General features: G+C 43.2%; 1 protein-coding gene across 2 annotated transcripts in view; it reads left to right on the top strand.

Moving 5' to 3' along the window:
* The first annotated feature begins 4419 nt into the window (after positions 1-4419).
* The window catches only part of KCNMB2 (potassium calcium-activated channel subfamily M regulatory beta subunit 2), a 152568-nt gene continuing 130250 nt past the window's right edge, over positions 4420-26737 (top strand). Inside the window, exon 1 of one of the 2 annotated variants that reach the window (XM_055724030.1) lies at positions 4420-4581. In XM_055724030.1, coding sequence (XP_055580005.1) covers positions 4544-4581 — 38 coding nt within the window. In that variant the 5' untranslated portion in view covers positions 4420-4543. The remainder of the gene's footprint in view (positions 4582-26737) is intronic. The other variant, XM_055724032.1, reaches the window with a different exon arrangement.

Raw genomic sequence — 26737 nt, 5'->3', positions numbered from 1 at the left:
ATTTTGAATATCTGTTTGTTAAGGGTGAATTGCCTTGTGCTAAGAACTAGAAGTCCTGTCTCCATGTCTGCACATCTCCCCGCACCACCAGAAGCAGCGATAATGAGACTGTCTTGAAAAACCACCATTGTGGAAATATCTTCCAACGCTCAATCAAAGAGGAAAGTATTTAAATTAATGCTTTCAGGCTGGCAGAATCAGGGCATGGGAACTGAGATAGCCATCAAATTGCGGGCAGTCTGCAAGCCACTTGTGCTCCATGGAGGCAAGGATGGGATCATGGAGTCATATTAAACAGCCAAGCCTATAACATTTTCAGCTGCAAAGCCACGTTTCAATTAAAAGGCAAAGAAAAAGATGCAATTTGGGGGTCTGTCAGTAGGAAGCATGAACAACAGCAGAACAAAGAATTTGACGGGGCTTGGTCGACATTTATTAAAAGTTGATTTTGAAAGGGAAAGTGTCAATGCTGCACAGATGAATGAATGTGACACAATGGCATTATAGTTATCAGGAGAGTAGTGAGACAAAGGCCATCACAAACCTCCTTCAAAGAGAAAAAGAGCTATTGAGCTAAACAATTCTCTGCAAAATATTAGAAGCAACACAGCAACTGGAACATTAACTCTGAAAAATAAATAATAACGGCCCATTTTGTATTTGACCTCCTGGGTAGATTAGGTGGACTAAAATGACTTTCCCCTTCTCCAGCTTCTGAGATGCTCTAATTCAAGGATAAACACATACAGATGGAAGAAAAACATGTTGATGTGTCAGCACAGAGCTTCTTCCAAATGAACAAAAAAAGAGAAAACAAATCTTACTTAAAGCTTCACAGAGAAATCTGTTTCCCAGCGTAACAGCTTCCTGGTGCGCAAAGGGCCACACTCAGTGAATGAGCTGATCACCAAAACATGTCAGTGAGGCAAGCGCAGCAAATCAGTAACGGCCTTCTCTTGAAGAACTAGAAGTCTGACTGGAGCAACGCTGGTTTAGAGCTGTCCTTAGCTCCACTGAACCACCCTGCGGGAAGACCAACAGCCATAAAATAATACCCATGCTTCTGGGACACTTGCAGTGTTTGCAGACTGGAGAGCAGGGACTTTCACTGCCCTTATCCTTCTGAACACCCTCCCAGCTGTGACCAGCTTTCCACCATAGCTCCTGCTTTTTAGGCACAGTGTGGAATAGCCAGGTGGGCCAGTGGTTGGGTGCCCTACAACTACACTGCTGAATCAGTTTCCAGCTAGAAATCCTTCTAGTTCACCTTGGTGTTAAATTGCCATGATGGCACCTTCATGCAGCAATGGAGTAATTAATTCTCTTTTGGCTGGATGGCAATGTGCCCATTGATCTGCAGTCATGGCACCACACTCTTAAGCATTAAAGTCTCGCACCCCACACTGTCAGGGCATTTCCAGAAGCAAAAATCCAGTGCCCTGATAATCAGCTATCTGTAGAGCCTGTTTCTTTCTGCCAATGTTTTCTCAGGAATAGTGTGGAGTTAACAGAGCACAGGCTATTTTCAGTGAAAGATGTAGTCTTTCCCTCACATAGACTAGGTACAAATACTCAATAGTTAAACTTCCCTTACTGTCGGTTTGGTTTTCAGCACCTCGAATCCCCAAACCTTCCGGGTTAAACCATTCTAATGCAGTTAGAAAATCTTACAATCACATGAAATAATCTGGCACCTCACACCTCCTTTCCCTACTCACTATGTCCTGAGCCACTCATTTTTACCACTTGTGCTAGCACTGGTGCTACCTACCCTCTTAGAGACCTAGTTCAGGGAGTTAAATGGATAGAAAACAGTTCACTATCTGTGAAGTTACTTTTACCGCTTGTTTAACTCCCTGAACCAGCTCACCATGTGCGCAGGCAAGCAGCAATGCAAAAGAGGGTATATACAGAGTAAGATGTAATTGTATAATTAAATGTAACTAATTACAACAGCTAAATATATATTACACTCAAGTATTAATAACATTAATATACAGAATGATACTAAGAGTGGAAAACAGGACAATTTCACTGTTTTTGGTAAGTGAATAACCTCTGAATTGACTATAAACCATGTCATTGCTTGCGTGTATAGCAGGGTTTGGTAATCCTGACAAAGTTACCTATGCTGCTGGCAATGCTGCCTTAATAATGATGAAGAAAATATTCTGCTTCAGGATACACAAAGGCCTTTTGCAAACCAGTAGCTTAAATATAATTGAGCTGGAATTACCACTGATTTTCCTTTCTAAGGTGACCAGCTCTGTGAACAGTGAGAAAGTAAAAAAACAAACAAATCCATATCTGGCAATTGCTCCAAACACCTGTACCAACCAGGCTCATTAAAGTAATTGGGAGGCATGTAAGTGATGTTCTACCATTAACCTGGCTCAATTGTTCAGAGTTGGTGTGTCAAGCTTTTAACCAGCTACAAAGGCAGTGTGGCTGGATGCTTTTTCTGAGAGAAAATTATAAAGGGGTAAAAAGCATGCTGCCATTTAAGTCTGGATCATGCCAGACCAAAAGGAGCACTCATAAAGGAATAATCAAAAGACTCTTTAAAAAAGGAGGGTCACTCCTATGTTCTTTTAAAGGTCTGGTTTTATACACAAGGGCTTCAGTGGTGTAACTTCAGTTGTCCTGTCCCTCCGAAACCAGTCCTCACCCCTTGTACAGTGTTTTAAGACCTCAGCCTTAGAACTTTGGCCAGATTCTCCTCTAGGGTTGGCATGGGGCCCTGCTGCATTGGAGAGGAGACATGCATCTAACTTTGCCTTCTGAGTGGGGGCCCAGTGAGCAGTTCTCAGCTTAAAGGAAACAGGTAAGTCAGACCCGGGGCTGGGCTGGGGACACTTATGCCTCTCATGGACTTGTGTCCCAAGACCATCACTTGCTGAGTGACCGTTGTTTGGCAGTCTGAATGGAAAAGCTTTCTGGTTTGCTGCTAGCTGAGAGGAGCACACATGGGAAAACTCCTTCAGAAAACAAAACTTGGAGGAGATGCTGACTGCAGTTCTCAAGGAGCCCCAAGGGTACAGGCACATCTGCTCCACTGGGTCCAAGGGGACTGGGAAGCCAAACGCCTTCAAGGTCTCCTTGAATGTCCCTGATGGGAACTAGAAGACTCCTTTCTCCCATGAGCTGACTTGCCACCTCTGTACACGATCTGTGTGTCTCCTTACCTAACTTTTAACAAGCCCCTCAGCATATCACCTCAGCATGTGGCGACAGAAAACTGCAATAGCAAGGTGCCACAGGGAGGGTTAAGGTGGGGGTTAGGAATAATATTACCTTTAATAGGACCACTGTCAGCTTCACTACCTGCAGCAGTTCTTTCACACCTCTGCTACTCAGTTACTGGCTGTGGGCTCAAGGCAGATTTCATTTACCCGGGTGAATGGAAGGACCTGTCAGCCTCCTTGAAGTAGTTGCAGATCTATTCTGAGGCAAGAAGAGAATCTGTTCCTAACTTTTTGAAAACAAATGAGTTTACTCACCCTGGGAATTTTCAAACATGACACATCCATCAGTTTTCCTTTCTGACTAACATTTGGCAAAATGTAACTGTCAAAACTTTTTAATTCAAAAAAAATTGTTTGTTATTTGTTCCAAGCCACATATTAAATGTCAATGACAAAAGCTCCCATAAGGCCTTTGTGGGCTCACACGCATAGCTACCCCATGACCCGCACCGAGCAACAGCCCTGGAGCTTGGAGAAGCTTAAATCCACTGAGGCAAGGGTGTGAAAACACAGCTGGGCCCAGCAGCTTCTGCTGCTACAGTAAATCCCATTTTGCCCTCATGCACATTGCTCTAGCCTTAAAGTCTTTAGAGGTGAAATCATAAGCTCTCCTTCTTAATGCAGTTCTTTTTTGGCACTAAAAATTCCTCTGAGGCAAGGACAGTTTGGCATATTTTCCCTGTGTGCCCATCAAGCTCTTAAAAAATTAAGTTATTAATCATCTAACCATTCACCTCCACTGCAATAAGGCTTTCTGGCCAGAAAGTCCCATAAGTGTTTATTTCAAATATGATTCTGCTTCCATTGAAGACTTTTAAATTAAAAAATCTGAAGTATGGACAAATGCACCTTGTGATAATTACTGCCTAGCACTACACTTTTAAAGCAGTCAGCTGAGCTTCTAGTCTATATTTCACTAATTTGCTTACTTGGTAAAAAACAAACAAACAAACAACAAAAAACACCCAAACAAACAAAAAAACCCACAACCCCTAACCCCACACTTAAGTAGTTTATCTGAGGTCTACACATACAGCAAAGCATTGCTTGCAAGACGGAAGAGAAGTTTGCAGCAAAATTGTTTTCTAACAGATGTATCAATGGAAAAAGTTAGTAACTGGGAGTGTTCTCTCTTTCCCTGTCTCGCAATTGCTGTTAGTGCTGGTCTTTAGGGTGTAGCTTTCCTCTTGGGCTTCTGTGTTTGTTCTACGTATTGCTTTCCTCTTCCTTTCGGTCAGGAGCCTTTTTATGATCAGGCAAGATAATACTGAGCAGCAGCATTGAATCTGCAGGACAAAATGAGCCTTTGCTTTAAATATCCAAGAGACAAATGGAGGTAAGTAGAAACAAATGGATTAAGCTGTTTGGGCTGGGGAATTGCTGTCAGTTCTTTATTCGAACCTTACTAACAACTAGTACATTGGATTTGTTTTGGGTTTTTTCCCGTTTGACTGCAATGTTAAGAATTTAACTGAACTCTGGCATGGAAATATACTGAAGTTGTAACTGTGTTCAGGCCTTTGGTAGGGATTACAGAGTTGGTTAGGACAGAAATCTTTTAAGCAGGGTTTCCTAGGCCTTCATGGGAGACCTTAAACACATTTTCCCTCATCCTCTTTCCTCATCTTGCAAAGCTTCTCTGTATTTCTGATTCACTGTGCACACTATACGTAATCAGAGAGTTTATCCTGCTCCTTTTATCTTCTTGTATTTCATATATATTACAGAGGTTGTATTTGCTCAGCTGTACTGAATCCTATTATAAAGGCAGGGTGCAGAGGGCAGTTTCTGGATACACAATGAATCTCTGTAACTAATAAAATACAGCACCTGCTCTGCTGGTAGTATCAGTGTGAAGCCAGAGTTGACAGGGTAAGTGATCCCACTGCGTAATCCTATAATGTTGATACAATTTGTTGGTACCAGCATAAAAGAGATGCTTGGAGCTAAGCTGGACTTTGAGATAAATTGAAAATAGTGTCTTTAAAGGAAAACCACTCAGTACAGGATTTGATGGCATGCAGATGTTTTACTCACAGGGTGTCATATCTGGCAGTTAGGTGGATGAAAACAGTCTCGTTTGTTGCGTTGTACAAAAGCGGCAAATATTTCAGTCTAGTGAAGAAAGGGGTGCATGTCCAAACAAGACTCCATATGTGCATCAAGAGCAGACAATAAAAACCTAAATATTCTTGGCACCCCTTCTTTCTGTTTTCTAGCTTATCTTTGAAGAATCCTGAAATTTACTGAGATGGAGGTTTTTTTCTGTACTGTTATTACTAATAATTACTGATATTAGATACTTCTGATATCAAACCTTAAGTTACATTAATTTTGCATGCACACCCATGATATGTTTTTGGTCTCCAGCTGCATTATCATGGTTTTTAGAGCCAGGTCTCCAGACTCAACTGCCAAAAAAAAATATGGTTGTTATTTACTATTTCCTGATCATTCAATCTTATGTCTATTTCAAAGTTTTCTAGGAAAATTTTGATAGCAAACAATTGCAGGTCTAACTAACCACCAAGTTAATTCATATATGAAACAGAATGAACATTTCCCCCAAATCTTTTGTAGAATCAACAAACTTTTTAGATTAGTTTCTTCTTCTGTTCACATAGACACTATGCTTCCTCATGTTGTGAAGTACCAGAAAGAGTTACATTTTGGTGGATGAAAGATATGTAACTTATGAGAGGACTTTAGCTCTGCAAGGATGCTAGAGAGGGACCACCTTGAACTGGGGATATATGAATTATCTTTCTGTTGATTACATTAGCTCTGGCTTCTCCCCTTCTCCTCCTGTCTGATCTTCTTTCCCATATAGACCCAAAGCTCTTTGGGGCAGGGACCTTCCCCGACCAGGTGTTCATAAAGTGCTTGTAAGTGGCTTGCTCTCACTTACATAGCAGCGTAGCACAGACAGTAAATCAAATGTTCTGGCTTTATTCATTCCTTTCCATAGCAAAAAGTTCACTAAAGCTGATGGAATTTTTTATGTGGTACTACCAGACTTCAAAGTATGACTGTCAGTTCATTGGTTTCATGGAAATACTGAGTTACACTGCATTTATGTTGGCAAATCCATGCCCAGAGAGCTGAGTCACTGTGCACAAAGCAGAAGCTATGGCTCATTTGAACAGTTGCTTTTCCATAGTACATCCTTCCTCTTCCACCAAGGCCTCCAATATGCTTCTTGTTGCAGATGTTTGCTTTTCATGTGCTGCACTGAGACAAAACCAGAGGCAGTCACACTTCCAAGCTATCAGACTGATAACAGGGGAAGAGAGAGAAAGTCCTGTGTCAGGAGCAAACCCAGAAGACAGGTCTGGGTTATGTTTATAAGCTCGAACCACTGATACAAAAAACAAACCAGGATGTAGGTACATTATTAACACATATAGTTATTTCCACAGCCTGATTTTAGACTCACTTATACCAGTGAGTATTTCTACTAGCTCTTCAGTTTCTGGTTTTGCACAGCTTGAAATGCTCTCCGCAGCCTGTGTAAAATCTGAAGGGGCAGGTTTTGGATGCATGGAAATAACTTGCTGCAGTCATCAAAGCCACACTGAGGTATTTGTGAAGTAGGACCAGTCACCCCTTCTCTCCTGAACTCTCAGCTAAAGCACAGACCTTGGATTTCTGCTGTGAGCAGTTCATATTCAGAAGTTCCTCTGCTCCTGAGTTATTCTAGCTGGATTTATAAAATATAAAGGAAGAATCATGCTAATTCTAGAATCCAGATGCTGAGAAAAATAATATGCAAAGAACAGTACACAAAACGATATTCACCTGTAAAATAAAAATGTGCTAGGAGTCAGTAAGTCAGTGGAGAGTAAAGAGAAAGATACACTAGAGCAGTCAACTAGAAAGAAAAAAAGGCCACTATAATATTTCATAGTTACAGGAAGACAAAAAAATAAAATAAAACAAAACTACTCTGAAACCTCTCAACTGGAATACACTGCAGAAGAGCCAACTGGTCCCAAAGAAAGCTGTCAGAATGGCATAATGAAGTCAGCAGGCAAATTTGAATAGGAGGTATTTTTAAAACAGGGAAAAAATACTCCTGTAAGTAATATCTGAAATGTCAGAAAGTAAAATCCTTTCAAAAGAAAAACATTGGGAATGGGCAAAAACTGGATCTGAAAATCTTCCATCCAGTTTTCTACTAACCGCTGATGGATATTTGACAACCATTTAAATTATTACTCAAGCTCATTAATAAAAAAAATAAATAAATTCTTTCCCATCCCCTCAATTGGAAAAAAATCATCACATCTTTTTACGTTGAGAATTAGTTGATGAATGTCATGTCATATATCACTGCTGCTGCATCTGACAGGAATGAAAGCAGAGATTTTGAAAGGCAAGTGTCTTTGAATTGCTAATTATGCTTAACAAATTGTTAAACAAAGTGTTTCAGTTGTTGTTTCTTAATGAAACATTTCTGCTTTTACCAAAAAGTTTCTTCTGCCACCTTATTTCTGGACAGTATGAAACTATGTTGAAACCAACAATAATCTCTTTATTTCTGATTATACTGTGATGTTTAAAAAGTAGGGAAAATGTCCAGTGTTTCTTACATATCCAAAGCTCCTGGTGATTTGTTGAGAAATACTGGCAAAGGTAACTCTCTGATAAATTTTGTTCTTTTGGATATATGTGCAGACATTAAAAAGCATGTGTGAAAGTTCTGAGTATGAGAGTAGGGTTTTAACTCAGCTCTTCTGCCCCCAGAAATTTATCCTCTTAATTTATTCTTCCTCAGCTCTCTGTTTTGTGGCCCCATTTTGAGAGGGATTTAAAATACCCAGACAAAAGCTGCACTCAACCATATCTACTCAAACAAAAGCAATTATCGAACAGGAGAATATGTCATAGGGAGGAAAAAGATAGCAATGGGTAGGCCAGCAATTTGGCATTGTCTCTTACTTCCACCACATTCAAGAACTCTGGATGAGGTTCAAAAAGAAAAGCCAAAAAAACCCCAACAAAACTCAAACAAACAACAAAAACACCCAGACTTCAGTGCAACCCCTCAGGGCCTCAAATCTTTTGACCTTCATCCTTCTCTAATTTTAATGCTTGTTAAGTGAGGCCAAAAAGTGAAACTCTAGGAGTCCTGGATTAGGAAGCAAGTAATACGTACGTATCCACTTGACTGGGCACAGGGAATTTTGATCTGCCAGAGAAGAGGTTGTTTTGTATGGTCAACACTAGGCATATCTTGCAAATTAGAAAGCTTCAGGCTATGAAAATACTGGAATATGAAGCTACAAAGAAAGTCCAGCTGATCTAGAGAGCTGCTAGTAAGTCAGGAACTGAAGGTAACAAATTTTATACTGTTAATCATGGAATCATGTATATACTGGAATCATGGCTTTTCCCAGTGTTAAGTGGAGCAGATTCAGAATTTATTGTGTTTTAATACTCTCAGATTTATATGCCATGAACTGAAGAAGGGAATGCAAAACTTTTTGCTAGGTCCTCGGAATGCATAAGACAGCGTAAGTTCAAGAGGGCTGATTCTCATTTTCCTTAAAGTTACTTTAAAACAGCTTTATGTATACAGGCTGAATAAAAATGTCAGTCAGGCCTATTAACTAGTTTACAATCGCTCCTTTCCTTTGCCAGTTTGTCCCCCATCTTCCTGTGAAGCACACAATTTTGGAAAAAATGTTTAAATCATATTATAAATATTGCAATTCAGAAATTGTCTGAATGGTAACACCCAAGAGTCAATTGCTCGTCATCAGTAAATAAGAGGGCATTCACAGACACTGCCATGCAGCAGAGCCTGGGGTTAGCTCTGAATTGCCTCTTCTGTGAAAACCTCTTCCTTCTCTTTTATCTCATCCAGTTACAAGCACTCTTCCTTTACACCCACTTGCAAGTGTTTAGGAGATCAGCTAATTTGACTGGGATTAAGAAGTGGGCATGTGATATTAAAAAAAAGTAATCCGTAAGTGCTAACGGTATGCTTGCATGTTTCTGTTACTCTAGCACTGACTGGTTTGAACACTATGAGGGTGCCAGCTTGACAGCACTGGTAGAATGGTTGCAGGAAGCAATTTGGTGCCATTCCCAATAGGTGCTGGCGAGAAGTAACTGGACCTGAAGTGTGGAAGAGGCTCACTGAGGAACATGTGGCAACCTTCCCCTAATGACTGTGGCACTGAGTCTGTCAGGGAACCCTTTTGGGAGGCATTTTGTCTGCCTGCACAGAAAATGTACTCAGGGATGAAAAGTTGAAGGAAAAGGTGAGGAGGATGCACAAAACAGAGTTCAGGCCATTCTACCTTATGCCTTGGGTAGGCAAAGAAAGACTTGAGTAGTCTCAATGAAATCACTAACAGGGCACTACATGAAAGCTTCTCAGTATGTGCCCGGGAAATAGAGACATGGTGAAAGCAACACGAAAGCAGTAGCGTAACCTTCCTGTACACTCTGAAATTATGTGTGTTGGGAGAGGCTGAGGACAATTAAAAAGAATGCAGATGGCATGTATAAAGGGTTATGGCCGTGCCTCATCACTGTACAGACTAAACAGCCCCGATATGCTAATTAAAGTGAGCAGCCAGTGGGACAGCAACATCCTCTGCTGGGATGTGGGCTGTCTGGCCTGTGTAGGTTGGAAGCAAATACTCCCATCGCTGTCACAGTGCAGCATCTCAGAGAACTGTAGGCTAATCACATTCATTACAATTAAGGTCTTAAAGGCAACCGCACATTAGACCAAAAATCTCATCTAGCCAAAATTCATTGATGCACATTACCAATAACAATCTTATAGGCAAAAGTTAGCATGTATCTCCCATTTTCCAGTGCTGAGATTTGCATGTTCCCAAAGGGTCAGCACGTTTCCTCAAAGCGTTAGTAAACCATCCAGTGGATGTGTAGTACATCAGATTAACCTCATCGAGAGAAACTACTGGCTGAACAGTATTTTTCATGAAGCACAACTTTTACTTTTTACCTAATGGTGGGTAAATCTGGAATCTCCATCACTTACAATTTTGGAAAACAGGTTAGACAAATCAGAGAAAGGTGGTGCAGGTAGAACTGAACCTGCCACGGGGCAGCAGATGGACTAGGTGACCTTTAAGGGGCCTCCCCCATCTCCGTTTTCTATGATTTCTCTAAATGCTTCTCTTTCACTAACTAGACAGCTGGCCCTGTGTTAGTCGACAAATAACAGAAGCAATGCAGGATGGCTTAAGATGAGGCCAGTGTGGAGTGTTTGCTTTCATTTTATGAACAGTCATCCAGCTCTGGAGAAGAACTAACAGGCTACATGCACAACTGGTCTTTGTCTGTGTTTTCAGACATCTGAAAAGCTGAAATCTTTGCCAGCAAAAGAAAGGTTGCATATGCAAATGCTAATCATTGTACAGCTTTTTAGAAAATACGCAGTTGCCTACATTAGTCTGTGATACCATTTGAGTGATATTTATTCCTCCACTGTAGTGGTATTGCTATCTCAATATTAACTTTTAAGTGAGGAAATGGACTTCGTCTTTATGTTTAGAGGCAGAAGTTCTAAAAGTAGAATAAAAGATGTCAGTTTCTGACCTTATTCTCAAGCTGAGCCCTGAGAACTTTGATCTCTTATGGAAGGCTGGGATCAGCATGTTCAAGCATGACACCCAGGTTAATACAGTTAACCCTGAATCTTTGACTATATGATGGCCCTGCCTGTTTGCAGTCTCTACTGACCTCACCAGTTCAGATGCGGAGGCTTTTTGGAAATGATGCAGCACTTGTTTGTGCGTTACTGTAGCACTGGGAAAAGAAGCAAAGGCCTTGCCATGCTGGAGAGATAATGCCATTGATTCTGCTTTCACCTGTGCTGGCTGAAATCACTTGCAGCAGCAGGTCCCAGTGACTTCAGCGGGAGGGGAATGGTTCCTTTCAAAAGCTGTCCCTCAGCAGAAGGATTAAGCCATAAAGCGGGGATTTTATCTAGCCAAGCCTGGTTGCTTTCTCTGTACCCCTGACACACTTAAGGCTCTACTTTCCCTGCTCTGACCCAGGGACGTGCAGACAGCAGCCTGTGCACCCTCCCTTCCTCAAAGCCTTGCTTCAAGTTGGGACACTGCTCTCCACTGATTTCAGCCTGGCTACCAGCTCTGCAGGCTCAGGAGACAAAATTTCAGATGAACCCAGGCTGATGGTTTGGTTAATGGAGGTTTTTTTTAGTATTTTCTTCTGTGTCTAAATTTTGTTCCACCCGAAATACAAAAGGTTTGATTTGCATTTTAGGTATTTGCTTTAAAAATCTGAATTAGATGGAAATTGAAAACAAATTAGAATTGCTGAGTAAATTACATCTTGCTAAATTAGCCCTCCAGTGCCCTGCTTGAGTGAGGGCCAAATGAATACCACAAAAACAGCACAGCGTTGAGGTCCACCCTGCTACAGAGGACTAACCAGAGCCTTGCAGTCTGTCCTGGGGTGTAACTACACCACTACACCACAGTCAGAGCCACCAGCTTTGACCCAGGTAGCTCAGGAAGGCATCAACATCTTCCCATCATTCCACAGCTTCAGTTTTTACCCAACTTACCAGACTAAAACTTCATGTTGCTGCAACACTGAGCCTCAAGCCCACATATGTCAGTCAACTAAAGAACTGAAGATTCAAAATGTTCAATATTTTCCAAGGCACTAACTGAATAACCAAACATTTTGGGGATGGATTTTCCATGACTCCAGGCAGACCTAAATCTGCAAGTGCAGATCATGCTGCATCTACTCCAGGTACTCTGAAATTGCTGTGTTCCTGCCCTAATGCATTAGGCATCCCAATTTGATATTCTTTTTGCAGACGTGCGACTCTTTCTGGCAGACACACAACTGGTTTCAGTTTTCCTGAATCCTGTCCATTGCACATGCAGTTACTATGTTCAGGAGTTTTGTTAAGAAATTGAAAGTCTTAGATTTAGAGCTGCCTATCACAAAGCAAATAATCTTGAAAACGTGTATTTGAGCAAGAAGAGCCAAGTCCTCATCTGGCAAGTGAACTTTCATCTTCCTGCAGCAGTCTTTCTCCAAATTTACAGTCTCAATGTACACAGGGGAAACTTAAGATTTATCTGAGTCAGAAAATACCTGCATTTCAGTTCTTTCACTGCTAAGAAATATGTACAGCTACTCCCATTATTTCAGAAGGGTTGGTTTGTTGTTTGTTTTTTTTTAAAAATCACCCCCTGGCCTCTTTTTAAAATAAAAGCTCTTGGTTTTGGAGCTCAGGAGTCATAATGAATCAAAACCTGTGAATGCAATTCAGATTCACGTGTTGAGTCATGGGTCGCTCTCGAGTGCGTGCAGGATCAAGTCATATCCATTTAAGGGGATTGGCAGTAGCTTTGGAAATATCTGTCCTCTTTCCCAGTTTGCACTCACGAGCCATACTTCCAGCTCACTTTTTTTTATAAAAGGAAATAAACAGTTGTCTGCAGACATCAGTAACCATCCCTGTATCAGTGTGCTCTGCATAGATAGGAAGGGAGTATCTGGAATATGTTATGTGGTCTGAGTGTGTCTTACACTGTTAAGATTCGTGGTACTATATAGAAGATCCTTCTACCCCTCCCCCATCTTTTACTCGACACCAAACCCAAATAAGTGGTTCATACAGTTTTCCGTCATCCATCACATACCCACTCCTTTATCACACCTCTGCAGCATTTTCAAAATCAATGCTTTTATTTTGTCAGTTATTATTAAACTGTTTTTCAATGCTCTAAGTATCTTGATTTGGAGATTGCTCAAGCGGATAAGGTGAACAGAACCAGACTATTTCAGGCACTGATGCCTCAGCCATGCGCACAGAAACACGCCGCCTTCTCGGGAGCCCTTGCCACTGGCCCCAGCCTGTGGCTGATACTCCTCCATCACACCCTCAGCTCTATCACTGAGAACCTTCTCACTTCGAAGAGTGAGCCAAGAGACAAATTAGCCTCTTGGAGTGTATTTCTGACTCACTCTTTGCCTCCTTTTACTCATTTCCAGTATATGCTTGAGCCATGTAACTGCATGAGCTGTACTGCCCTAGGGAACCAGCTGGTGACTGCCTCATGCTGTGCTGGGGCATGTGTGAGCTTCGCAGTCTCATCACCAAGCCAGATAGACACATGCCTGGGTTTCTCCCCCCGTATGAAGAAGGTGCACCTTAATACGTGTTTTGTTAAGCCACAAGTACAACAGCAATCTTAGCAGTCCCCTGGTACAACCATTGAACCTAATTTAACAGTAAAGCAGCGCGCAGGCAGGACAGGCTTTCAGGTTTTGATAACCACTTGTGTTTCCAGGTTCTGGTAAGAAAAAGGTGTTGAAAAACATTTGAAACAATATATAACCTACTTTTGCAGATTTGGATAGGTCAGATAAACATCCGAGCATGTTTGTTGAGGAAAACAAACTGCCATTCGAACAGCTGGAGGTTTAGCCATCCCCAGAGCAAAGTCCATCAAACCTAGAGATGTGGCAAATGGCCAGACAGTTACATGTGTGTCAATTTGATGGTCACACTGGAATGTCCTAGGGGCAAGAGCAGATTAATGGTAACTCTCTGAAACACCAAGTGCCTCATTTTTGAGCTTCCCATAGCAGTATATTTCTCCTTCCATTTTTACTTTGTTCTTAAATCTTCACTCTTCATTTACCCTCTAAGGAAACTCCTTGCAAGATAGATGTATGGTACCATTTCAGGAGGAAAAAAAAAACCTCTATCAGAAAAATAAATACTGAAATCTATTTGGTAATGCCCTCATGTATATAACTCTCTCATCTTCTTTAAATATTAGTTCAGAAAACATCTTTCATTTATAGCAATTTCATTGCCATAATCCAGATAGCGTGGATTATTTCTATAGTGATGCTCTAATGCTAATTTGCAAAAGTGGAAGGCAATTTGCTATCCTAACAAATTACTTCTGTCCTTGGATGAAACAGGCAGCAAAGACAGTGCCCCTGGCTAATCAGAATCACTAGATAGATATCCATAATGTTCTATATGTGAAGTCTAGTGTTGGAGATGTTATTAACATTCAATTTAACTCCTACAAAATTAAAACTAAAGCGTTATACTAATTTCCAAGCAGAAACCTCCTTGGAAATAGCTTGATGCGGTGTTCTGAAAAATGTCAAAAGATCACCTCTTCATAATGACCAGGGAGATGTAGATCCAAATAATGATGTCTGGGTATTTATACAAATGATTCTTCTCAGGGCTGCCTGTCACAGCTAACTATATACAAAACATATCAAGCTTATAAAACCAGAAACACACTTCACTTATTCTGAATCTGTCCATAAAAATGGATGGATAAGGCCTAAATCCAAGTCCAGAAGTCTAATACAAGACTTAAGAGCCACCATGTGAAATACAAGGTTTGGTGGACACTGTCCTTAACTACAGTTGAAAACACTTACAAACTTAGTGTACAGATCCATGTGCTGATGATAATGCACACAATACAGCAGCCAGTCTAGATGCTATTTATAAATCCCCCTCCTCCCTCGATAAAGGAGGGGTTTAGGGTTAAAACAGCTCATGTAAGAGATTTAGTTTCTATCATCAGGCCTGACACAGGTACAGGGCACAGTCACCATGATTCACATTCCTTACCCGGGTATTACCCCTATTCATTCCATCCCTCACTGGTGTCTATGAAGATGACCAAGACTATCCTGTCTCACAACAACTTGCCAGTACATCCCAGACCAGCCAGTAACATGCTGACTTGCACTACGTCATGAAGCTAGGGGTACGTAGAGCTGTACAGATCATCCTTGACTGCTAGAAGAAAAGTAAACTTTAGAAAAAGACTTCTATAGAGTTTGAGAATTGAGTTTATCCTCAAACCACAGTGTGACAAGAGTGCCATTCAGTCAGCCTGTGCAATGGTTAATCGGTGGGTCACTGGGTGCAGGACCAGGGGCATGAAGACAGGACAACTAGACCACTCAGCTCTGCCAAGGCTTGAAATGCAACTTTGCATCACGCTCTGGTCAGGACCAAACAAGCTCCTCTCTGCCTGTGAACTCAGTGAGCAGCACAGTATGCAGATCTACGCCAAAGTGAGAAAGCAGCAGCTGCCAACATATTTTCAAGCACTGCTGTACCCACAGCTAAGTTCAGTATAAAAATTCTGGGGGGACAAAAAGCAATTAACATCTAACAACTAGCTCTTAGTAGAGTCACCTTCAGACTAGTCAGGCACAGTTCTACTTAATCTGCCTGCGTTTCCAGAGCACTGATCACTATGTATCTTTGCATCATGGCCATCCATCACACCACCAGTTTCTCATCTAAATACTGCCAAGAGCACTGTGAGTAGCCCAGCACTGACACTCCCTCCTTCTCCCTCTGCATCTATTTATTTAAGTTGCTGCTGGCAAAGAAAAGGAAAGTGGCTGTGTCCACAGTGACATTAGCAGAACTGTCAACTTAATCAATGCTGATCCTTTCCCAGGCTGCTTCTCTGCTGCTCCTTTTTGAGGCAGCAGAAGAATGCTATGAATTCACCACTGTGCTCAGCCGTCCAGAAATACCGCTCATTTTCCAGAAAGCCTTTGGTATCCTTACTGCCTCCAGCTCCACATGCTACGTCCCCCTAGGCCACCCAGGGTCCCCCAAGCAGAGCCATTGCCAGGGCTGCCAGAGCTCGTCCCCTGATCAGCAGGAGCATCTCTGGCAGCAGGCAGGCAGAGCAAGGAACACTTCTGCTCTCTGCAGATTAATCGTCACAAGGGAAATAGGATTACAACAGCACTAAAGGCAGAGCAGGTCACCAGAAAGGATGAGTGCTTTGAGAGATACCTTTCTGCAATCAAAGAAACTTGTTGAAAGATTTTCCAGAACCTTGGAAGCTGGGATGTTTGTAAATAGTCCCTAATCGCTTCTGTTCCAACAAAGCATGCTTTTTCAGTTTGGAAAGGAGCAGGCAAACCTCCACTAACAACGCAGCTCTATTCCGCTCACTTATCACCACGAGGGCCATTGCTGAGCGACGGTGCAGTCTGCAGAGGGCAACTGCAGGCGATACTTTCTAATGTGAACTGTGGAGGATTCACCATGAGGTGATCCTCCTGGACTCCACGTGCCCCATTAAGTCAGGCAGAACTGACAGGCAGACACATGCGAGTACAGAGTAGGAGTTGCCACTGCTGCCTTTCATTGCCCTCAGGAGTTCAGTAGACCAGGGAATAAAATTAACCTCTCCACATCATCCAGACCCTCACCACCTTGCCTCAGCAGCATACCCTTGCCTTTTGGTAACATAGTCATAAGCAATTACTTACAGAAGCAGCTTTTTTGGTATTTTTGTTTGTGTAGGTTTTAACTTTTCTTTTTAAAGGCAGTTTTCAGAAATGGGGATTTTTTTTTCCCTCTTCAGTTTACCAGGCTGACACACTAATTCACAATGTGCCTTCTTTGATACAGTACATTAGTCAGCTGGAACTAAATTTCAAATAACATAGCATCATTCAGGTAAGTGGAGAGGGAGCATCATAACAAAGATAGATGTTTTTGGAAAACCAGTATTCAAAAAATTTTCAGTATCAATAATCCTCCCTTTCCACCTTGTGTCTTGCAAGTTTGGCATGTGGGTGTTTGTACACCTTCGTCTCTCTCACCGTGTCTCTACCACTTGTCAACTCATTGCAGTTCTCAGCCTACCGTCAAGATCACTCTCTCCTGTTGACATCTGACATTCCCTAGAGTTGTCTAGAAGGGGAAGTCTTGAGTGCAGTTGATCTACCCCAGTATCATTTGGCCACAAGCCCTGAAGAGGCAGTGCAGCCACTTGCTTTGCCTTCTGGTCTCACCTCTGTCCAGCACAACTCAACCACAGCCAAGGTACAGCATGTGCCAGGGACAGGAGTGCTCACACTCTGGGGGTCAGCACACTCAAACTTCCTGCAATTTGTCCCATCACAACATAGGCATGATATGTTCGTTGTACTGATAATAGTAGTGTTGTTACCTATAAGCTTTCTCTCTTCCACTGTGTGTCCATGTGCTTCTCTGACACTATCTTCCTTGAAAAATAGTCAAGGAAAACTTAAGCACCACGTTGCACACAGGTTTCCCCAAGACTTTGAAGGTCAGAGAAAGAAAGATTTGTTTCTTTCCTCCCACAACAAAATAAACCCCTCCAAGCAACACTACAGTACTAACAGGTTACTGCATTTCAGGAGGAGTAATTCCACCTGGTCGATATTCCCACCAGTGTGGCTGCAGGGACCTGGTTGTTTAGCATGTCTAGATCACACAGTGATATGAACCTAATCAACTCTCTGTCTCAATTTTCAAATCTCATTGAAAAGCCTATCTTGTCTCCCTTGTCATTACTGCTTAATTTTCCTCTTCCACTAAGCTATTCTTTAATTCACTGGCAGTAGCTAGCACTGACAGGCAACACAGTGTGTAGGACTGACCTGGAGCCACAGTCCAGAGCTGTAGGACTCAGATCCTAACATCCCACAAGCTTGGACAAAGCACTGTATCCCAGTTTCCCCATCTCTAGCGTAAGAATAATGTTTCTGCTGCCAAGGGAGGCTGGAATTATTATACTCTAGAAACATTTAACGCTAAACACTTCTACCAGTCTGTTTATCACATTCATAGAGTAATGGCTTGCAGGATAAGAGACTAGAGAATAGCCCTGTAGTATAAGTTTGGGCTGGTAAGGAGATCTGATGGCTGTTCCTGGCTCTTACACAGGTAACAGGAGGGATCTAGGCAAGGTTTGGGCTTCAAACCTCCACCCTTAGAATGGTAAATACAACCTTTCCCTCTCATGAGGCTAAATCATTCTTATCTGTGAGTTTTCAACTATACCAGATACTTTCATTTTTTAAGTGAATTGCTGCACGTACAGTTCTAGCATGGATGCAGTTTATAAATAAAGGACAAGAAGGAATAACTGCAGTTAGGAGGGGTTTTGTAACACTTAGCCAATGTCTGTTTTCTTGTATTTAATGAAATCTTGTACACCAGAATTAATGCAATGAGGGAAATGGCTCTGACAATCAATGCTGACTTCACTGACTTCAATAGTCATTCATAACACTGAACAAGACAGCTACTACTTGTGCCCCTTTCACTGAAAATAGAGCATCAGACCTACAAGTAATACCTACTAAAGATATGAAACAAGATTACCTACAGTCTGGAAAAGAAAATGATGTTTTTGTGGATTTTTCTGTTAGCGTAGTTTCCAGACAAGCATCTGTACCACATTTCAAAGAGTTTAAGTAGTGCCATACCTGATCTCCCACAGAAGCTTTGAAGGAGAATGCAGAAGTCCAACAGGTATAATTAATGTCAAGTGGTGTGTACAAGCAGAGTCCATCCTGCTGCCTCCTGTTGCCCTGCCTACCCGCTGCCCACCAGGGGCTTCTCCATGGCTGCCCTGACATTCCTGTGAAACTCCACTCCAAATGCTCTGCTTCGCTTCGGTCGACGTTTCCTGAAGAAACACTCAAACAGCTCATCATCTCTTTAAGCAATTAACTGACTCCATGAAGCATCTGGTGAGTGGAGCTCCATAGGGCTCCTACTTTGCAGCAGCTCACACCCCGTGGCACATGTACACTTCTGGCCTTATGGTCAGTAGCTGATCAACTGGTGCAAATCAAAATCTGTAGAGTTGCACTGACACACACCAGCTGGCTAGTTGCCCTTATCAGTTTTCATAGGTCTTGATCTCATATACACTTATATTGATTTACTAACATCAGTAAAGTTACTTCCAGGCCTGGACTCTGTAGGCTAGTGCCTAGGCCTGCACGGGACGTGGGGTTTTTTGCAATTATGTAACTTACTCTGCTGTGAATATCTTCCTGCAGCCCTCTTCATCCTCTCTCTAGACCAATATTTTAGACTTGGATGACAGAAGGAGGTTTTTTTTCCAATAGGTTAAGAATAGCTGCAGTAGCAAAGATGCTTACTTGAAGTGCCAGCTAGGTTCTGGCACCGCAGGCATGGTGTTAAGGAAAACTTTGGTTAATTCTGAATGGGCTTTGGGGGAGATAATTGGACAAGATGGGATTAAGCCACCTCTCTTCTCCCGGAACAACAGTCATAGAACTCAGGGGTTTTTAGGCAGTGGAGCTAATCAGAGAGCAGGAGTTACAGCCTCATTCTGCCGATTTTATTGTTTTGGAAGTTGGGAACAGAGATAAATCCTTCCCTGCAATTTGCTGCTCTCAAAAGCAAGAAAGAGGGCTCCCAATGGTGCCACTCAGGTAAGAGAGCAAGCAACAGCCTCAGGCCTACCTGCACATTCCTATCCTTTCCAAAGCATTCCACCTGTACAGTCTTATTCACGAGTATTAACGATAAATTTGTTTGCTAACATGCTTTAATTGCTGTGCTAGTCCTGCTACCCTGCTTGGCTCCACATGCCACTTCCTGCTGGAATATCAGGTTTAGATTAAGGAAGCAGGAGCTTGTAGGTCTGCTCTCATCACATGAGAGTGAGATGAACTGCACCATCTCCTTCAGCAAACGCACCTCAGCGCTGTGACCCCACCACATCCAGCCTGCCGTAGGGCCCTCTGCGGCCAAAAGTCCTTTGGGGAGGCAGCAAGAAGCTGCCAAAAGTACCCAGGGAGATTGAGCAATGATTCAGTAATGGCTGCAGGAGCAAGAAAAGTTCCCTGCTTGTTTGGGGTTAGTGACCAGCACATTATGATCCAGAAAGTGAAAATACAATCACCATTATGAGCACTGACATCTACAGGCACTACCTTTCAGCTTGCCAGGCACAGGGATAGCTGTGATGAATTAGTTTGCTAGCTTGATGGTGGCAGGGCATGGTGAAAATACCAAGTTTCCACAACACCTGTGTTGCATAAAAGCTTTTGTACAACCATGACCACAGCTGGTGTGGCTTGAAGGTAATGGGAGATTAAGGAAAGAAAAACAGGGTGAAAGAAAGCAACTGGTTGTAAGAATGCATAAAAAGCAAGGTGTCTCTGTCAAGGCAGCAGTGAGTGACTTGTCTCACTTGTGAAAATTACTTCCATTCTCCTTTCTCTCTGGTTATGTCTCTATTGCCATTTAGCCCGTTTTATTCCAGGGCTGTCTTCTAATACATACTTACACATTTGTCAAAGGTCCTGTGCAAAGGGAACACGACAATAAGCTGCACCTCCTAGACACCAGTGTAGCAGCATTAATGATGCTTGCTGCCAGCCACAGGGAGAAACCTTGGGTGAAAAGGAAAGCCAGTAGGATGCAGCAGAGAACTGAGACCCTGTCTTAAGGGACGTTTTTGTCCTTAGTGTTGTTCTGTCTATGCTAGGATTAGGCCTAGTTTAAAATAAGATCAATAGAAAGGGCTGAAAAAGCATGCATGCACACTAAAAAGTAGTCTGCTCTAAAATCTATCACTTTATGGATACACTGCCCACCTGTCTGAAGCAGAGCCCTTCCAACAGCTCAGCTTTCACCATAGCCCTCACTGCAGGAGCCATGCAACTGAGGAATGGCTGAGAGGATGAACCCACCATTGGCCTGAGCAGTGACAGGCAGAGGCAAGGTGAGGTCTCCATGTACTCATCAGCTTTCCCAGTGAATGGAACAAGTTTCTCATTTCCCCCCGCAGAGAAGTAGCTCAACTCTATTTGGAGAGCAGGTGGCATACAGCCATCTCATCCCCTTGTTCAGATGTTTGATACCTCTTTCCCTTCTCCTACATCTTAAACCTCAGACATGTGCCCCAACCTGCTGTGAAGGGTTGGGCTGACCTCAGATCTCTTTATCCTCCTCTAATTCCACCCTTTGCTCAGAGCTTCCCCTCCTAAACCCAGAGTGAAAATGAACGTCTCTCCAAGGCAGACACCAAAGGCAGTCTAAGCTTCACAGCTATATTAATAAGGAAATTATGACTAATTGGAGGAAGTGCTGTTACCTCCATATACAGCATTACACTAATTGCTGTACTATTTCTGTCATCCATATTTTGTCATGAATGCTTAAATACCAACACTAGTTCAGATCCATAGCGATGGCAAAAGGCTGTGGAGGACGAGTTTGTTTCTTAGCTTTTATGACTGCTAAAGTCAGAGAGGTAAGTGACTTGATTTGAACACAAAAGTAGTTTCACAAAAGGAAAATATCAGGCATAAAGAACAGTTTCATCTTTGAGATAAAGGTGTCTGGAAAACACCTGAAAGAAGCAGCCAGCTGAGCTGCAGCAAGCAGTGAGCAGAGCTTTTTCTAATGACTAACCACGTCAGTGTGGATGGCAGATTCTCCCTCCCTTGGCCAAGTTAGGATGGGATAACATGCCCAGCTCCCACAGAAGTTTTAACTGTGCTGTATCAAGATCTCTAGACACACGTGAAAAAGCATTACTCAGAAAAAACCCTACCCTACAGCGAAAGGCGTTGTTCAGTGGTAAGGCGGTGATCTCTTCCATGCAGAGACCCCTTCCATGGGGCAGAGCTGTTCACGGATCTTTTCTAGGGTAACTTGCCCCTGAAGATCCTGGGCTGTCTTGGAACCGTGGCAGAGGCACGAGGGAGAACAGAGCAGGCAGAGGAGCTGGGGCTGCAGCGGACACCCTGGGCAAGGAAAGGGGTAGGGCAGGCTGGGGGTGCAGGTGTTGCCAACAGGGAGCCTCGGTATAGCAAGATAAGGAGGCTTGTTTCTAAGTACAAACTGGCTGACCTTTCCCCTTCCCTGCCTGCTGGGAAGGTGAGTGAGCAGAAGGATCCCCCCCCTCCCCAAAATCAACTCTGGAAGGTGTGTTTGGTCTCGGAGCTGGTGGGTCTGAATGTGGAAGGGAGGAACTGTCCTGAGATGTGGAAGGTTGAGTCCGTTCTGCTTTCATCCCCAAATTCTCTGTGACAGTAGGAAAATGGCACTTGCTCCCTGAGCCCCAGAGTTTTGTGAGTGCTCCTGGGGACCCCCACAGCAGCTGTCTCCAGCCCCCCCCGTGCCCCTGCTGCAGGCTTCTAGGGGCAGGGGCTGGCCCCGGCAGCTCCCCGCTGTGCTGCCAGCTCCGGCCCGGGGCCTCTAGGTGCTGCTGTACTCCCAGCAATGGATTTCCCGGCAGGAGGAAAGGGAAAGGGGCTGTCGGTAACTTCCTCATGTCGCAGGAGGAAACTGCTGCAGTTCTGGCTCATCAGAAAGTGCTTTTTTTTGAAGCATCTTGTTCATTCTTGTGTAAAGCAGCGTGCAGGGCAAAGCTATCAGCCCGTATTTCCTGCGGGGGTTGCAGCAGAGGGAATAAGCCTGAGCAGTAAGTTCTGCATCAGGTTCGGACTCAGCGACAGAGGCAGGTTAGCTTTTCACACAAAGAAAAAAGAAGAGTTTAAACTCGGCTAATGGCATTGCCATGATAGGAGTTAACCCTGTTAGGTGAAGAACACATGGGATTGGTCACAGAGAACAGTAATGTACATGGGGCTGGTGCTTGAAGGTGAGGCTTAAGGCTTCAGGCATTAACAAATTAACTTTTTGTCTAATTAGATATTGATCACTTTCACAAAGCCTGTCATGACCACCATAAGCTTACCACAATGTGCTAACCAGTGATGGAGAATAAGAACATGTGCCAGAAAGCATTAGTTGCTTCTTCTGTAGGAATTTTACTCAGACATTTAGCAAATCTGTGAGTCCCACCCTATTCTTTCCTAAATGAGTGACAAATATTCCCTTGTCTCCCAAAGGCAACCTCACAGTTTTCCTTTTCACTACTATACTATGATTTTAACTTTGCATTAAGGTAAAGTGTTGCTCCTCCTTTCCCACTGCCTCAAGCAATGCAAATGTAAGGTGTCCATTACCCAGCTGATCCCGTGCCAGCTGGGACAACCAAGGAAGGTAATTCTGCCTCACTACTAGTAGAGAGATGCTGTATTAACAGTGTCTTATTGTGTGTATCCCATGCTGTGCAGGATATAACATGAATTCTTTGTGTCCAGGTGAAGCCTTAACACCATCCCACAAATATGCTGCAAGCACTGAAACAGCAAATAACAGACCTGCCTGCCCTTGGGCAACAAGAACTAGCAGAGTTCACATTGCATCCCTGATAGCACACACATACTTATATAAGGGGTTGGTTACTATACATACCGCAGAGAGAAAGAAGTAAAAAGATGTATATCTCATAAGTTTACCCTAGTTCAGCTGGTTCAGGGGGCCTCTCTGCAAGTGCCCACAGCAGACTGCATTTTCTTTGAAATATTAATCCCAGCTTAGTGAAGAGATGGTGCACAATCAGGCACAAACGTTAGAGAATGGCTCTTTAATGTTTCCATCTGGGAACCCTCCTCCCAACAAATGCATTTTTAATGCCTATATGTAATCTCTGGTGGCTGTTGCATGCTGATGTGTGAGGATTATGTGATGCTGCTTATAGAATGAGAAAGTCTCAGACATGCAGTGAGAATTAGCTGGGTGACAGAGAGCAATGGTAGGGTGCAGTGATGGGAGCAGCTGGAAGGTGCTCTTGTGCAGCTTAGTCTGACACAGGTGATCCTAGGAGATACAGGAGGCATATACCTCAGGGAAGGAAAAACCTTGTTAACCTTGGTACATTTAATTGTCACCACTTTATTCTCTAGAAAATAGTCCCTGACAAGAACCACACAGACACTTCTCAGCTGCAACAGTGTCCAGGCAATCCAGCAGGAATATCAAACTGTGGATAGGAGGTCCTGGGTGGGTACAGATGACAGCACTGCAGGGTGACAAACCTACAAAGGAATGGGTCCTACCCACCTGTCTGCAACGTCAAACCATGTCCCAAATGAGAAAAGTGCTTGAGAAATAGCAGGAAGCAGAGGTACTTCACAGCCTGCACCAGAGCCTATGCCACCTACCCAACAAACCTGTAGACGGATTCCCTGCACCTGCTGGAGAACTGAGATCCCGTGCTTCTCATTTCACTCTAACATGTGTGTTCACATTTGCTCCATGTCACTCATGCAGTTGTGATGAAAGGTGAACACTGAGACCCGGTACCTGTGTTCACTCTCCATGCAGCCTGTGGTCCATGCTTGGACACTGGGAACTGGTTCTTTGCTGAACACAGCGGCTGACTGTTCCCACTACTGGCACGCTACTGCCATGGCCGACTGAGCCTTCAATTCTGAACAGTTCCCACACAAAAGCGTATTTTGCAGCACTTTCCCTCCAGCCTGTTTCAGAGCCATGCTGTTAACCTGCCTTTGCCAGCCCCCTTGGTTCCTCTGCCGTTTGCCTATGGCAAACTTCCCATTTGTGCGAATATATGGCCTCCAGGCAAAACTGTCAGCGAAGTGCAGCTTCCCAACAGCTAAGCAGGGAAAGGCATCTGGGGAATCCAGTCCTGATGCCAGAGGTCTTAATGCCTGCAGAGACATAAGCCCCCTGCAATATCCTGCTGTCCCTAGATGGGCATTGCTGCAGTGACTGCCCCAGCTGCCATCACTGCCCAGACACAAGGCAGGTCCTGATGAATAGATCGTCAGGCTTTCAAAGGATTGTGTGATGTGGAATCAATTTTGACTTGTTACCTGCTAGCCAAATCCTCACACTTCCCCCTGCATGCACATGCATGCACCACGGCTTCCTTGCACTGGGAATTGGAATGCTATTTCTAATTTTTATGATATTTGTTGATATAGCTGCAGACATTTGGGTTCTGAGCAAAGAGGACAGAAGGCAGTTTGTGCTTTTCAATACTGGAGTGTGCATCTGTCTGCATGTTCTGCATCTAAGGCAGTGTCACTGATATCTGGTATTTTTTTGCTGGAAAAGAATGAGTACCAAATCCTGTCTTCTTCAGCACTACAGGCATTATCTCTCACCCTGTCTTGCAGTACCGCCTGTAATTAGGTTTTATGTTAGAGCTCAGAGTCCATTTTCTGTGCCAGACAATGCCTCAGCAAATTTTGGCTAAAGATTGAGGATTGGTAACTGTGGGAATCGAGCCAGAATTTATAGCAGAAACACAGATTTTGTTTTTCACTGAATTATATCTTAACAAATATCAGCAGGTGTGATAATTACTTGCTGGATGAAACATACTTTTAAAACCATATAATTTGTTCCAAAACACCGTTTCTGGTATTTTCTCCATGGGTTGATCTATTAATGACACCTTACAAGCCGAGAAACTAGGGCTCTTCCCTTCCAGCCTTTAACATGGATGAAGTGTTACGTTTGGGATTAATAACCCAGACTTACTGTTTATCTGCTTTTACGGCAGCAGATGCTCTTGCAAGACCTCCTGTAACTCTATGTTACTTGTGGCCAAAGATTGCCACAAGCTACATCATGTGTCAGAGGTAAGGGCTGTCGAGCAAGCCAAAGCTCTCTTCCTCCAAGTGCCAGTGGCATCCGCCACCTTACACTGATGGCTGAGAACTGACATCACGAGGGTCCAGCAAAGCAGGACCTGCTTGCAGCTTCACTGTAGCCAGAAACACTTCCAGTTAGAAGAGTCACTGCTAAAAATGGATTCAGGTCAGCCCTTTCAATGCTTTCTCTCAGGCAGGATATTCAGCGAGTTTTCCTAGGCTCCGAGTGCAATTTCTCTGCTTAGTGTGACAGGCCATTTCCTTAATCAAGAGTCCCCTCATGTCAGACGTGTCACAGCTGTCTTTCTGGCCCCTTTCCTTTCTGCATTCTCATCTCAGCTTTAATTTCTATTTAGTTGATCCTTAAAAACCTTCTCAACATAAACATCTAACAGTTGCCACCATGACAGGGTGACGTCTATGTTCATCTTAGTCAGAGGCAGCTGCATCCTGCTTTGCTTTTCTTCCCCCTCCTCCCCCCCCTCTTTCTCTCCTCCTTTCCCCTCTCTACAGCTGACTACGAAGCCTCACACAACATACAGGTTCAGTTCAGGAGAACCAGGGCAAGAAGATCAAATACACTTCAGTCATTATTGTTGTAGGTAGGACATGTATTAATAAGACAAACGCCTCACTTTCTGAGAACAGAGATTATATTTAGCACTGAGAGGAACCTTCACTGTGGACATGCAGGAGACTGAAGTATCCACTACAGACATTTTAGGCTCTCAGAGGCTGTTCAGGATCCAGTATTAAATGTACTGGTTAGCCCAGTCTATGAACACACCAGCCTAAAACAGACACTGTGCCACCTCCAAGTCACAGACAGATTTTATCAAATATCTCAGAATCAAACATACATAATATAGGGGCTGATTATGCTTCAGCCTTATTTCTGAGAAATAAAGCACTAAACAAATGAGAATTACAATGAAATGAGACAACAGTGATAATACTATTGTAAGTATCTGGAGTAACAATGGGGCTACATCAGAAAATGAAGGTGTGAAATGGATAAACGTCTAGTACCCATGATCTAGGGCATTGAAAAAACTGCATGATACCAACAAAAAGCAGTTCATAACACTAATGACAACAGCCTCATAGAAAAAAAAAATATTTAGAGTGCTAGTCATTGAAGGAAAGCATCCTGAAATGCTGAAACCACC

Source organism: Falco cherrug, chromosome 11 (assembly GCF_023634085.1).
Source record: "Falco cherrug isolate bFalChe1 chromosome 11, bFalChe1.pri, whole genome shotgun sequence".
In the NCBI taxonomy this organism is placed as follows: domain Eukaryota; kingdom Metazoa; phylum Chordata; class Aves; order Falconiformes; family Falconidae; genus Falco; species Falco cherrug.
Note: the sequence above shows the minus strand (reverse complement) of the source record. Positions and strands in the feature narration are given on the sequence as shown.